This window comes from Poromitra crassiceps (genome assembly GCF_964638095.1).
Source record: "Poromitra crassiceps genome assembly, contig: HAP1_SCAFFOLD_1088, whole genome shotgun sequence".
NCBI classification, from domain to species: Eukaryota; Metazoa; Chordata; class Actinopteri; order Beryciformes; family Melamphaidae; genus Poromitra; species Poromitra crassiceps.
The window spans coordinates 26,082-41,038 of record NW_028151322.1 but is presented as its reverse complement, the minus strand read 5'-3'; the positions used below and the strand labels follow the sequence as shown (position 1 = coordinate 41,038).

The following is a 14,957-nucleotide window of genomic DNA, read 5'->3' as shown; positions in this document are numbered from 1 at the left end:
CAGGCCATCTCACGAAGCGACACGGTATTGCAATATTGCAGTTATTGTGACAGTAAAAAAAAAGTAGCTGCCTGGAAATGTTTCATGGAAAACCCTATAAGTTCTGCCCCGAATTTCAGTTATGAGTTCTACGAACTTCATGCCCTCAGTAGAGGAAGGAATGTTATCCCAGTGTGTCTCCACTTAATGAAAAAGCAGTGTTTTCTCCAAGAGTTTTCAGGATTCAGTTGCGCTCGCTAATACTCTAAATAATATGGAGAAGATTTGCACATCTTTGAAGACGCCTCTTTAAAAGAATTCATTCTTTCTCAAATACACTACTGCCGCATGCGCTAGGACGTGTCATCAGTGATGTTATCTGGGGTCGTAAGGTGTTTCGGGTCTGTCAACATCATACACCCTCGCCCAGTAGACCCAGCCGAGGCCAATTAAGACCCCGACTCACGTCCCAGAAGCCGCTACGGATCAGCCTTACTACTCTGTCTGCAACGTTGCCCGCGGGAGGGGTAAAAGAGAACCCAATCCGCTGCAATAGAGCTAGTGCTACGCCGCAGTATTGGCCCTTCGGTGCATGGAGGATCTAGGCTCTGTGGGTTACTCCTTGCCGTGCTCCTCCTTCGTCTCACCAGACCCTCCCGTGGCAAAGGCAATCCAGAGGCTGAGAGGATACCTCAAGGACGCCTCAAGAGGGCCTGTGCGCTGCACGTCATTTACCTGCGTCGAGCACCTCGCTCTAGCCTGGAGGACCCCAGGCCGCGCCGATCTTGCGCAGATTTTCAGGAGGCTAATCCTTAGCGTTTGTGGATTTCTCCCTCACGAGAGAGCCAAGATGGGGTGCTAATCCCATCCCGTACCGGTTGCCGTCTCTCCGGCCGTCAACTGTCTCTCCAGCTCGTCACCAAACTATACTTGGTTGTCACCTAGTCTTTCCTAAGTGTCACTGGCCAGAGGCAAGCCAGGATTCTACATTCTCAAATACACTACTGCCGCATGCGCTAGGACGTGTCATCAGTGATGTTATCTGGGGTCGTAAGGTGTTTCGGGTCTGTCAACATCATACACCCTCGCCCAGTAGACCCAGCCGAGGCCAATTAAGACCCCGACTCACGTCCCAGAAGAATAAAGTGTTTCTTTAAAAGAAACACTTTATTCTTCAGAAGCCCTATAAATAATCAAAGCATTCTGTGTGCTCTCCTTTTCCACAGAATGCATAAGAACTGCCTCATTCATTTGCTATCTCACTGTCCTGCATTAACCCATTGATACCTGATGCAGCATTTGCGTGTATATCCCTCATTTGTGTGCGTATCCCTTTGGTTCGCGGTCTTAATCCTTATACTCCTTCAGGTAAAAAATTGGCCATATAAGTTTTGTCAATTGTCATTAGCTCAGTTTTCACAATGTATTGTAAATAAGATGTTAGTAAAGGGCTTATCTGAATAATAAACCATGGTATGAGCCAGTTACCTGGGGTCCAGAATAAAACACATTGTTGAAAGAAAGCCTGATTTGATGTAAGTTCTTATATCAAGACTTGCCAACAGTGGACTGAATGCTCTGCGGGTCACAGCTAAAAACACTTATGGGGGTCTCCAATGGGGTTTGCTTATTTGGTGGGTCACAGAATATTGGCTTGGGCAGTGTGTGGGTCATAGTCCAGAAACATTTTAAGGTCAGAATCTTTCTCAATGAACCACAGAATGTTTTGTTAAGAGTAAATATTGGTTCTGGGTTCTTGGTTCTGGGTTCTGGGTTCTGGGCCCTGGGCGTTGCTCTCGATGTTGATCCTTTTGCCTGTCTGTCATCATGACAGATATGAAGTAATTATACCGTTTACTCTATCAGGCCTGTTTTGTTTGCGTCCGCAAAATAGGCCCCATTAATGATCCTGTTGACTCTTATCAGGCTTGTTGTGTTTTGAGTCAACAAAATCACTTTCTTATGCCCTTGGGTTTGTCTAGCTTTTAGAAGCTGCTGCTGAAGCAATGTAATTATTGAACCTTAGAGATGAGTTGACTGCCTTTCTGGGTCAGATCACAGGGAACCTGGTGAAGAGCAAGCTGAAGGTGGCAGAGCAGTATGTCCACATCATGCCCATGAACACTCGGGTCACCGTGGAGGGAGTCAGCGTCATCCTGCTGGAAGCCAACCAGTAAGTCCTCACTTTGGGATGTAAACCAGTTGACCATGTTTTTATTTTGGCTTCAAAACGTTTCAGCATACAGTATATAGCCTTCTCATCAGAGCATTGTTTTGTTCATTCATTCAGCATATTGTTCTTAAACCAAAATGCAACTACCGTATACTCAATTCATGCACTCACCTCATAGTTGTATTGGTGAAGATTCCTGCCCTGGAGCAACAGTGACAGACAGCTGACAGTGTTCTAGTGCCCTTTCTTTCTGTTCTCTCTTCCAACCCCACGTCTGCTCTGTCGTAGCTGTCCAGGAGCAGCCATGCTGCTGTTCCTCCTGCCCGATGGACAGACGGTCCTCCATACAGGAGATTTCAGAGCTGATTCCTCAATGGAGACCTACCCCGAGCTGCTCAGCTGCAGGGTGCAGACGCTCTACTTGGACACCACGTCAGTACCTACCTGTACCTGTCCCCTCTCTCACACACCTTCAATCTACCTTTCTCATACACGTCAGTACCTACCTGTCCTCTCTCTCACACACCTTCAATCTACCTTTCTCATACACGTCAGTACCTACCTGTCCTCTCTCTCACACACCTTGAATCTACCTTTCTCATACACATGCCGTATGATGCAGCTGCTGAGTGGCCAATAGCAGAAGACTGTGGGTTGTACTAGGCTCCTCCTCCGGGGGATGTGCATGTGACCCTCTCCCCTTTATTGTTAAGCTTGGCTCAATAGACCCTTCTCACGGGGGCCATTTTGTGTCGAAAAGGCAGGGTAATCACAGGTGCAAGCAAAACACTAATGAGGGTTTCAAACTTCCATGATTGGAATTTGGAAACCCTCATTAGTGTTTCGCTTGCACCTGTGATTACCCTGCCTTTTTGACACAAAATGGCCCCCGTGAAAAGGGTCTATGGAGCTCAACAGTCATGTGACGTTTCTTCTGCCCCCGAAGTGAATTCCCCATTCATTTTCTCCATAGACATTTTGAAAAATCCTTATACTGTATAACGAGTTTTAAGGCTTGAACCAAGCCAACCAGTCTTCCAGAGAATCGTGAGTGACTATAAAACATTTCAGTTTCAGCTAAAACAAAAAATAAAACCTGCATTCATTTTTTGTTTTTGACCGCCCACTTTTTCCACAGCTCCGGTTCCAGGAAGTGATTTTTCCCCCCTTATATAAAGAGTTTTAAGTCTGGAACCAAACCAACCAGCTACGAGATGAATCGTGACCATAAAACATTTGATTTGGAGCAACAACAAATCAAACGTCGGCAAACAAAGGATGGCACGGTGGCTCAGTGGTTAGCACTGTTGCCTCACAGCAAGAAGGTCCCGGGTTCAAACGCCGGTCCGTCCCAGGTCCTTTCTGCGTGGAGTTTGCATGTTCTCCCCGTGTTCGTGTGGGTTTTCTCCAGGAGCTCCGGTTTCCTCCAACCACCAAAAAACATGTATGTTAGGGTTAATACTCCTGTCAGTGTCCCTAACCAATGCATTGACAAAAGAACTGGAGTTGGTCCCCGGCCGCTGCACTGTGGCTGCCCACTGCTCCTATAGTTCTAGGAAGGTTCCTAGTAGAGGATGGGTCAAATGCAGAGGATGAATTTCCCCATGGAAAGGATAACTTAACTTAAACAGACGACACACACATATAGTCTTAAGAAGCTCCCCCAATCTGCATTTCCTTCCAGTGAGGGTAAACTGTATACGATTTATTTTGTTTTCAGTAACACTCTTTTCACTCACTGATGTCCTTAATCCGCTCCGCTCAAACATGGTGCCGACATGTATTCACGCACAAATGTACCTTTCTAAATCTGTCTCTCTCTCATATCATCCCTGTAGCTACTGCAGCCCTGAGTACACTTTCCCCAGTCAGCAAGAGACCATCAGCTTCGCAGCCAGCACAGCCTTGGAGCTGGTGACGCTCAACCCTCGCACCCTGGTGGTGTGTGGCTCCTACTCTGTGGGCAAAGAGAAGGTCTTCTTAGGTGAGCAGAGTTTACCCTTTTGCCCGAGCTCAGCATTCACAGTGCCTCTCTGCCACTACGAGGCACAGCATGAAGTCCTAGTTCAAGTTCACAAACCGCATTACAAAATCCTAATTGTCTTGTCATCCTATTGTTGTCTAAACTGAACGTTGTTTGAAGTACACATTTGACTCTGCCGATCTTGAACCTCACATGCAGGGGGATCATCAGTGAAAGCATATCATCGTAGAATTGGAACTTTGATTGTGTGTCTTTGTCTGGACCCAATAGTGAGATGAGTAACCATATATCATATAACAATATATATATATCATAACTATATATATATAGCCATATATCACAATCTGACCTTTCTGCTGCTGTTGGAAGGGAATCATCTGGGATCATATCTTTTATTGAAATGGGAGCAGTGCTACAATTTGTGGATTAGCCTGATTTGAGAGAAGCGCCACAGCGCGTGCCGTGTCGTGTGTCCTCCTTTTGACGTAAACAGTTCAATATTCATCCACGTGAATAATAGTCTGCTCCACTTGGGTGTAGGAAGACACTCCACATAACAACCATGCCTGTCCTCACAGAAGACTGTCCTCACAGAAGACACTCCACATAACCATGACTGTCCTCACAGAAGACACTCCACATAACCATGACTGTCCTCACAGAAGACACTCCACATAACAACCATGCCTGTCCTCACAGAAGACTGTCCTCACAGAAGACACTCCACATAACCATGACTGTCCTCACATAAGACACTCCACATAACCATGACTGTCCTCACAGAAGACACTCCACATAACCATGACTGTCCTCACATAAGACACTCCACATAACCATGACTGTCCTCACATAAGACACTCCACATAACCATGACTGTCCTCACATAAGACTGTCCTCACAGAAGACACTCCACATAACCATGACTGTCCTCACAGAAGACACTCCACATAACCATGACTGTCCTCACAGAAGACACTCCACATAACCATGACTGTCCTCACAGAAGACACTCCACATAACCATGACTGTCCTCACAGAAGACACTCCACATAACCATGACTGTCCTCACAGAAGACACTCCACATAACCATGACTGTCCTCACAGAAGACACTCCACATAACCATGACTGTCCTCACATAAGACACTCCACATAACCATGACTGTCCTCACATAAGACACTCCACATAACAAGCATGACTGTCCTCACATAAGACACTCCACATAACCATGACTGTCCTCACATAAGACACTCCACATAACCATGACTGTCCTCACAGAAGACACTCCACATAACCATGACTGTCCTCACAGAAGACTGTCCTCACATAAGACACTCCACATAACAACCATGCCTGTCCTCACAGAAGACACTCCACATAACCATGACTGTCCTCACAGAAGACACTCCACATAACCATGACTGTCCTCACAGAAGACTGTCCTCACAGAAGACACTCCACATAACAAGCATGACTGTCCTCCCAGAAGGTGAACAGCTTGCGTTCTGAAATCATCTGGAAAAACGGCAGATGAGCAGATAGTTTGATTGACTAGATGAAGCGATTTGGTCTCCACGCCCGCTGTTGCTCTTGTTATTGCTCATGGAGGTTTGTGCTTTGCGATCATGTAATTGTCTGGGACAATGAACCCAATACAATATGTCCAGAGTTGATTTAATTATTTAAAAAAATGTCTCTTGTTCAACAGTGTTCTAAACATAGTTTTTTCCTGACACTCCTGTAGTCTTTACAGTACATCATGTGTTCAGCAGGTTATTTCAGTGGAGATTGTGGGCTTGGAATTCTTCAAAGCCCCATTTGGTTTTATGAATTATAGAGATAATCAAAGATTGTTGGGACGGCTTGATTTATAGGTGCAACATAAGGCTCCTGCAACTTTCAGAATGTGTACAAACCTCTCCAAACTCCATCACATACATTTATGGTACTGTAGTACAATTTCACTTTATCAGGGAGTGACATTTTGTTCAGTGGAATAAACTGTCAGTGGGACGCTCCGCTGCAGTTTGGGTCTTAAAATGAAAAGGCTGTTGAACTCCCCCACTCTGTTCTGACATCTGCCCCCGGTCTGCTTCATTTCGTAGCTTTGGCAGAGGTCCTGGGGTCCAAAGTGTGCCTCTCACGGGACAAATACAACACCATGTGCTGCCTGGAGTCGGACCGAATCAAACAACTTATCACCACCGACTGGAAGGCAGCCCAGGTCCATGTGCTGCCCATGATGCAGCTCAACTTCAACGTAGGTGCAGCACTCCCATTTTCTATCAACTGGTCTGAAAGGTGCATTTACTATTGTAGGTCTCTGGTCCCGGGTCCCCCAAGGACTATTTTATTTATTCGTCAGAATGGAAAAAAGTGCACAAATATGAGAATGTAAGCATATCCAAGACGAGCCAGTAAAATTAAAATTTAAAAAGTTTAATTTTTTTAAATATTGAGTAAAATAACTTTTGGTACATCAAACAAATAATGTCAAACGCAATACTGTGTATACCAGTTCTTATACCAGAACTTTTAGTTATATGAAGGTTGCTTGAAGACATAGTCCTTGCCAGTTCCCAGGTTGGTTGATGTTTCTCCCTGGCAGTATATAACATCACCCCGCACCTGACCAACTTGTGTTTTCAACTGTTCCTTCAGGGGCTCCTGCAGTCTGACTTTGTTTCCTGAGTTGACCATGAGTTTGTTGAACTCAGCAGCTCCTGGGAACTGGAAAACATTTGGGACGTGTGGGTGTGTTGCTGCCTGACCAATTGTTTTGACCAATGTTACCAGTTCAGTTTGTTCCCCCATGAGTAAATCCTCTTCCCAAACAAATCAATAAAAGATCTCTCCAAAAAGGCAATTACTAACCAAACATCTCCGACGCCGTCAGAGTTACCTCCGGGACCGGTCAGTTGGTCAACTTTGTGCACACAGGATATGAGTGCCTGGGTGGCGAGCCAATTAGATGGAGCTCAAACAAACTTTATTGAACTTCTTTTAAAGAGGACATGAAACAATTGATCATTTGTATTTCACCTCAGGCAAGACAGGACAGGACACTGCTTTAAAGTCTGAAATTTACCTAGATTTGATAGAAAAATTAACATTTCAGCTTTTCGCTAACTAGGGTGCTCCTAGATGATGTCACTAGGTTGACTGCACAGTACAGTAGTAAGGATTTGGAATGTTTTTATGAATCAAAACAACCACAATCCAAGTCAGAAACACAACAGCATACGCTGTGAGCCTGTTAGAATTCAAAACCAACACTTAACGAGCCTGTACTGCACTACTGTAGTTTACTATATTGTCCAATCAGCCATCAGTTGGTGAAAAGGTACAGGTGAAATGTTCATCTTTCTAGCAAATCTAGGTACATTTCACACTTGAAAGCAGTGTCCTGTCTTGTCTGAGGTGTTATGCAAATGAACTAGTTATATTATGATCAAATGTTTCATGTCCTCTTTAACCAAGATCATTTAACCTCAGATGGAATGATTCTTTGATTGGACAGTTTATTTTGATGTACATAAACAGCCATATCCTATTCTGCTCATGGTCTAAAAATAGCCATATCATATTCTGATTAGTGTCTATGCATAGCCTATGCAAGTATCAAGGACAGAAGTTAAAAATGCTAATTATGATGACGAAGCTTAGCGTCTCCCTGAAATGGAGATAAGCGGGATGCATTATTAGTCACAGAAAGCAAAAGCTGACTAGGGAGGACAATTGCAATTTTTTTTTTTTTTTAGTTTTTTTAGTTTTTTTAGTTTTTCCAATTATGCATATGACATGGAAACACGATAAACATGGAAACACAATACACAGAAAGTAACAACAAAATCCCTGAGCCATTTTTTTATAACAAGGCTCTCAATATGACCCTTTTAGCTATAACCATGCCAAACATAAGAGCCAGTTGATTGGAAAATTGCACTTTTAACTTAAGGTTTTGTAATTCAGACCCTTGGACAAAAAGTACTTGAGCAGTTTTATCATAGAGAGACACATTGAAATGCAGTATATTATATTCATTAAATCATCATTATTAATCAAAATGGCTATGCAGTTTTTGCAGCTCTGGAAACTGGATAGCTAGAAATGTTTGTACAGACATTGATCAAATTTTCAATTTCTTGGAGCATAATGTCTGGAAGTTGGATAGTCAAAAAAGGAACAATGGAACCAAATATTTTGATTTAGTTTATATGGTGGATTGATTCTACATTTTGGAAGAGAGGTTTAAGTGTCCAGCTGTTTTTGGGGGGTCTGATTTTAATTCATTATATGATAATAGATGGACCCTTTTCAGACGATCTATTGAATTATATTGAAGATTTATTGAATTTGCTGCATTCATGATGACATTTTAGAAATATTTCAGCCCTCTCTCAGAAATGTCGAAAAAGCACATTATGGCTCCATTGAGTGTTTGAGCATGAAATCCTCATGCCATCCCCCATCTCACCCTCATCTGGTCTTCAGAAACTGCAGGCTCACCTGAGCAGGTTCTCAGGGCGCTACGAGCAGCTGGTGGCCTTCAAGCCCACGGGCTGGACCTTCAGCCAGCAGGTGGAATCAGTGGAAGACATCCAGCCTCAGACCAGTGGCAACATCTCAATCTATGGTATGGACTCATCTTTATTTGCTTGTCTGTACGCAAGGGCTAGTTATAATATTCATCAGAAGGTATAAAGAACATAGTTTCTTCTGTTTTAGTTTAATATCTTTTTTGTTTCTTTATGAGTGCATTCATGAGTAACCTGGTTAGGCTTGAAAAGATGAGAATGAATGATTGGTGAGAAGAAATAGCCAAAACAATGTCGTTTTTCCTCACTCATACATTTTGTGGTATTTTGCACAGCCTGTCTGCAGTATTTGAATGGCTTCCAGGGTTGGCAGATTTAAGGCCATTAACGCCCTAAAAGTGGGTTTATTTTTCTTCTCAGTTGAACAGGTTAGCAATACCAAAAGCAGGACCTTATTACATCATTGTCAATATCAATCTTGAATGTTCTCTTGCCGCACACTACTTGGACTCCTCTACAAGACTGGCAATTCCCCTGCCAAAAATGTGAATGTTTGCCAAGTTGTACGATTTAGCCTAGGGCTCCCCCTTTTGGGAGGATGGAGGAGGGCGAGAGAGAGCTGAGCGAGAACAAACCAACCAACCAACCATAGCATAATACAAGTTCAATTCAGCTTGATGCTAACAGAGGGTAAAGAATGAAGAGAATGTTGTAGGCATAGGCTGAATGCAGATTGAAGTATGGTATGAAAATGTGACCAGAATAGTATACCAGTTCATATATAAAGTTTAGTTCCTCAGTGTTGTGACACTGAGCTGCATTAACGCACTTGTAGGTAAGATGATTGGGGGAATGGTACAGAGCAGGTGATGGAGATGGGGCAGGTGCCCAGGCTTCAGCAGCCTCCCGAGTGAGTTGGCTGAGACGAGAGAAGCCTGTAGCCTCGCCTGATGGCAGTGGGCTTCATGGTAGCTTCATGGTAGCTGCAGCATCGGTGGGAGGCATCGCCAAGATGGAGATTCACTTTAGCCTTTCTTCATCCCTTGCGTTGATGTTGCCTCGCAGTGTACAAAAGCAAAGAACAGTGCAGTGGCCACACGGCTTGGTAGAAGATGCAGTCTCTTGCATTAGAGCCTCAAAAACAGTCCACTGCTTTCTTGTAGAGTATGTTTGTGTTGTCGATTGAGTCTGATTTTTACTGCTGATATGAAGCTCCCAAAACCTGGAGGACTTGTAATGGAAGAATGTAATTTATCGGTGCCATACAGTATGAGGTGTCAGTGCACCTTTCTTTGCTGAAATGATTTAACATCACAAGGGCGAAATGTAACTTTCACTGTTCATACAGAGGAAGAAGAAAGCCACGCAAAAAGTCCAGTGTGGCAGGATTACACCCAAAAAGACAACAGTATTCATTGTAAACATTGTAACACAATGTTGAAACATGTCACAAGCACAATGACAGCTAATGCAGGAAGTTTAGTTGGTTGATCAACTTGTTAGGTAGGCCTAAAGACAGGTGTAAAACCCTGCATTTTCTATTTTCTATGTCAAAAGCATTTTTTATATATATATAATGATTAATCGATTAATTGATCGTTAACATGACCAATTAATCGATTAAGGAAATTGAAAAAAAAAAATGGCATCCCTACTGTATACATGTGGGACTGGTTGAAAGTAAACTGGTGTGGGTGAGGGTGGCACATTCTGCTAAGCCTGCGTCTGAAAACTCTAAAAAAAACACACATGGCTGAATTTGAACAGGCTCAACAGGAAGTTGGTGACAATACAGCAAAGACTTTACGTCTTTACTTGTACAACTGCTCCTTCTGCCATTAACAGTCAATGGTGGCATGTCAGATTATTTTTTGCCTACCCGCAGTGAATAGAACATGACTAACATGTATGTAGAACGTTCTTGGTGAACATGAGTCATGACTGATATGACCCGAGGAGTCATATAGGAGGAGTTTCACGGGCAGGATGTAGCGCGTGGGAGGATCATACTATTGCCCCCAGTTCCCCCCCCCCCCCCCCCGAGCGAGATATGAACTTGGGGATCTTGCCAGCTGTGTTTTACTCAGAAGTGGCAGAGTGGAAACACTGTTTAAACTTTAGACCATATGACTCCACTGAGGGCAATGGGGATAATATTGCCACCTTTGTTTTACCCAGAAGTTGCAGGGTGGAATTTACACCCTTGAAATAACATTTCTATGACTCCACTGAGGGAAATACTGATCAAAATGGGCGGAGGTGGCCCCTCCTCGAAGACTGATAGTCCACCCTGACCATTGATTGTCAGGGGAGACACTGTACCAGTATCCTTTTGTGCTCCGAGCAACAGAAATGACTACAGGACTGACAGAGGCCAGGTGGACTGACAGAGGTCAGGTGGACTGACAGAGGTCAGGTGGACTGACAGAGGTCAGGTGGACTGACAGAGGTCAGGTGGATAGGAAACGAGCGTTATATCACTGCGATATTATGTTACAGACCAATATTTCAGCCAATATTTCTGCTGCCTGCTCATGCAGTTTCTTGTGGTGCATCTACTGAGCTGTATGTCTGGGTTAGGCATATGGCTTCCATTGGCTCCCAAACTGCGGTCGGACCGTGGGGCTCCACCTGGTGGTCTGCCAGAGCATTTAAATGGCTTCTCTCCTGTGTGGACCATCATGTGTTTCTGCAACTCTGCATTTTGACTACAACTTTTACCACAGACTGAGCATTTAAATGGCTTCTCTCCTGTGTGTGGACTGCCATGTGTCTCTTCACATTTTCTTTTCGACTAAAACTTTTACCACAGACTGAGCATTTAAATGGCTCGTGTGTAAGTGCTTCACCACAGACTACACACATGCTCGCTCGCTCGCACACACAAACACACGCAATTTCCTCCTCTGCATTTTGTGTGTTGCTCTGGTGCATGCCAATGTGCACACTATCTCCGCCTTGTGCTTGTCTCCCCTTTCCTTTCTCTTTCCCAGCCATATGCTGCTATTGCTACTAATATTGTCCTCTGCGTGTGGGATGACTGATGATGGTACACTTGAGTAGATACAGTTTCAGCCAGCAGGCCTCATCAAACCTGCGGGAGGGGGTGGAACGAGGCCAAACAGCAGGTAGCGTTCTGCAACATTTGTCAGAAGGTGTCGTCTTCTCCTCACCCCCTGATCCAAAAGAGGTGTCAAGAGAGTCATTTCATCATCTCGCTGGCGCTGCTCCATCTAGAAGCCTCCTTGTAATGTAACGGGAACAGTCTGAGCCTGGTGGACCACCTTTAATTGGCATCTAGTCTTGCCTTGTAAGGCTTTGCCTCATGGCATATCTGACCTTTTCCATATTTGTGGCTATCCACTGCAGCAGACATCTGGCTCCTTGACAGGTTCTTCTTACCTCCAACCAAATCTCTTCTGTCTTCCATTGGACTTGATTAATCCTAATGGGAAAATGAGGGAAATGATTGCCTAAGCTATTGAGCTGAGATGGATGGATAATTGAGTAGTGTGAAGAATCCCCCTGGTCCAATTCTAAAGTGCTCCTGGCTCCTCTCCCTCAGGGACTTCACTTCTCATGAATCAAAAATTTTGATCATAAGAACCAAGACTTGATTTGGCCCTGTGAGAATGACAGGGCGTGTAGCACCTCCTGATATCACCGTGTTGGTGTCGTTCCTGGATCAACATTTTTTCATAGTGTGCGGCCGGGAATACGCCCGCCTCCGAACTCATTTGATTGGTCGCCACAATTGCGTCTTCCTGAAAACATGCGGCAATGAAAAAAATATAAAAAGTGATGTAGGTAGAGTTAAGCTTGTAATTTCAATGTTTGTTTGTTTGTTTTTCTTTTTTTTATGTGATCCCATCTCTAGTCCACACTTTGCCTAAAAATTTCTTATTTTTAAATGGCTGCATTTGTTTTAAATCTGCAATCTTCTGTTAAATCTTTTCTTATCTTTATGGATATTGTGACCGGAGAGCATCCAAACTTTGTAGAATTCCAGTACGAGCCTGTCCTTACCGTGTGGTCATGCATAGTCAGCATTGTGGTGTAGTGAGCAGCATAGGGAGACCATTTTTCAACTGGAAATCAGCGGAATTGTCCTAGATTAGAATAAGGCACAAACTTGATTGTTAATGCATTTTGGCATGGTTGCTTTTGCATTTTACCAAGTGAGGGGACAAATGCAACTTAAGCCTAAGAAGAGACTCATCAACCATAACACCCGTTCTATTTTGTTGACAGGAATCCCGTACAGTGAACACAGCAGCTTTCTGGAGATGAAGCGATTTGTCCAGTGGCTCCAACCTCTAAAGATCATCCCTACAGTCAATAATGGCAGCTGGGGTAGTAGGAAGGCTATGGAGAAGTGTTTCAGCGAATGGCTCATGGAACCCAAAGCTAATATTAAATCTTAACTTAACCTCGACTGTAAATTGGTTAACCATGTTTACTTTGCAGCTAACGATATAATTGATTGTGTTCCTAATCAGTGGTAAGAAAAGCAAACGGTAATCCACAATACTGCAGTATTTAATTGTGTAATGGGACTCATAAAGATTGTCATGTTGATTGACAAAACTAGAATCATTGCTTGTGTTGAAATTGTTTACGACCAAGACCAGTGAGCTTTTAACATTAGCATTTCTATACAAAGCAAGGGTTGTGATCGATCAAGTGAACATGAACGATAGTAATGGCTCGTCATAACCAATTTCATTCAAAGGTTCTGATTTTTTCCATATTGGGTGGGAGTTGAAAAACGACTTGTGTAATGGTAATCTGGAGGTATGCAGGCAGCATTACTGTGCTTAGATCTGTATGCACGCAGCATTACTGTATGCACGCAGCATTACTGTGCTTAGATCTGTTTGAGGACTGTCATGATACTGCGGCTGCCTTGGCTACCTCCATTTTTTTACCAATACATACTGCCCGTATGCTGTAAGTGCTGCTTTGAAACAGTGCAGTTATCATAGTTCTCAATGTAAATACTTTGTATATTTTACCCTTTTGATTTTATGGTAGAAAAATGTCAATAAATGAGTTTTAAATATTTAACGGCTTGCCCTGTGTGTGTGTGTGTGTGTGTGTGTGTGTGTGTGTGCGCGCGCGCGGGAGAGAAAGTTTCATTTATTCTCCTTTCGGAAATTCTTTTTGCATCTGTGACAGTCAGACAAAATACAATACAAGCAGTTATGACAGATATTTGATCCCCAAAGTGCTTCACACCAAGATGATTAGATTATTATTATTTGTCTTCAGAGTGTATTTAGCAGAGCTATAGTGGAAGGTATAAAATATACCTCTGGGCACGGGGAAGTCTGCAAAGGCGGTACCCTGTACCTCCGTCCTGATGGTAACCGCTCATATTGGGTAATTGAGAGGGTGTGATGTGTTAACCCATTGATACCTGATGCAGCATTGGTTCGCGGTCTTAAAGGGATACGCACACAAATGAGAGATATACACGCAAATGCTGCATCAGGTATCAATGGGTTAATAAACTGTACTCGCCTCTCTCCACTCCTTTCCTTCCTGCTATCATACTGCGTTACATCATGTGTCATCACCCACTTTACAAGAGGAGTAATCAATGTAATAATCCCTCTATTACTAGAATAGAAGATTCTAATAAGGATGGCGTACCATATTATCCTGTTGGGCATGCAGGACATGTATTAGTCTAGCCAATGTGAAATTGGATTGAAGTTTAAGACTTGGGGCTTATTGGAAATCCTTTTTCATTCAGTTGGAAGATACAGTACGTTTTGTCCTTTGGTGTCTGATTTTGGGAGAGTTGCTTTAAGTTCACAAATGCTTACCAGCCTGTCTTCAGAATAACAAAAAACACAGCAAATACCAGACCGTAAACCAGCCGGTCACGTGACTCACATTTCATTTCGTTCTACCAGACGAACAAAATGAAATGCGAGTTACCAGGCTACCAGACCATAAGAATTATTCAATGAAGCAATATCCTCTGTAAAAGATGAAGACAGGTATCACTACAGTATATACAGTGTTTTGGGCAGCAGGGTGGTGTAGTGAGTAGAGAGAGAACTGGAAGCCAAGGTTCAAACCCCATGATGGCAAGCATCCACCCTTGAACATGACAATGAATCATCATCGTTTGTGTGTGTGTGTGTATATATATATATATATTTATGCATTCCTTTATTTATCTATTTTAATTTACCATTACTGTTGAACCAGAAGAACCCCCTTTGACAGGACTGCCCGTTTCTTTACTCCTGATCGCTTTGAAGGCAGCATA

At 43.4% G+C, this 14,957-nt stretch overlaps 1 protein-coding gene across 1 annotated transcript; it reads left to right on the top strand.

Annotated features, from left to right (window-relative positions):
- Positions 1 to 2,033: 2,033 nt before the first annotated feature.
- Positions 2,034 to 13,685, top strand: LOC310771715 (DNA cross-link repair 1A protein-like; the record flags this gene model as incomplete). Its single annotated transcript, XM_083664259.1, has 6 exons — positions 2,034 to 2,152; positions 2,441 to 2,584; positions 3,991 to 4,136; positions 6,242 to 6,396; positions 8,631 to 8,772; positions 12,926 to 13,685. Coding segments are annotated over 6 exons (879 nt in total), but the record flags the coding sequence as incomplete, so codon positions are not given.
- Between the last annotated feature and the right edge of the window lie 1,272 nt (positions 13,686 to 14,957).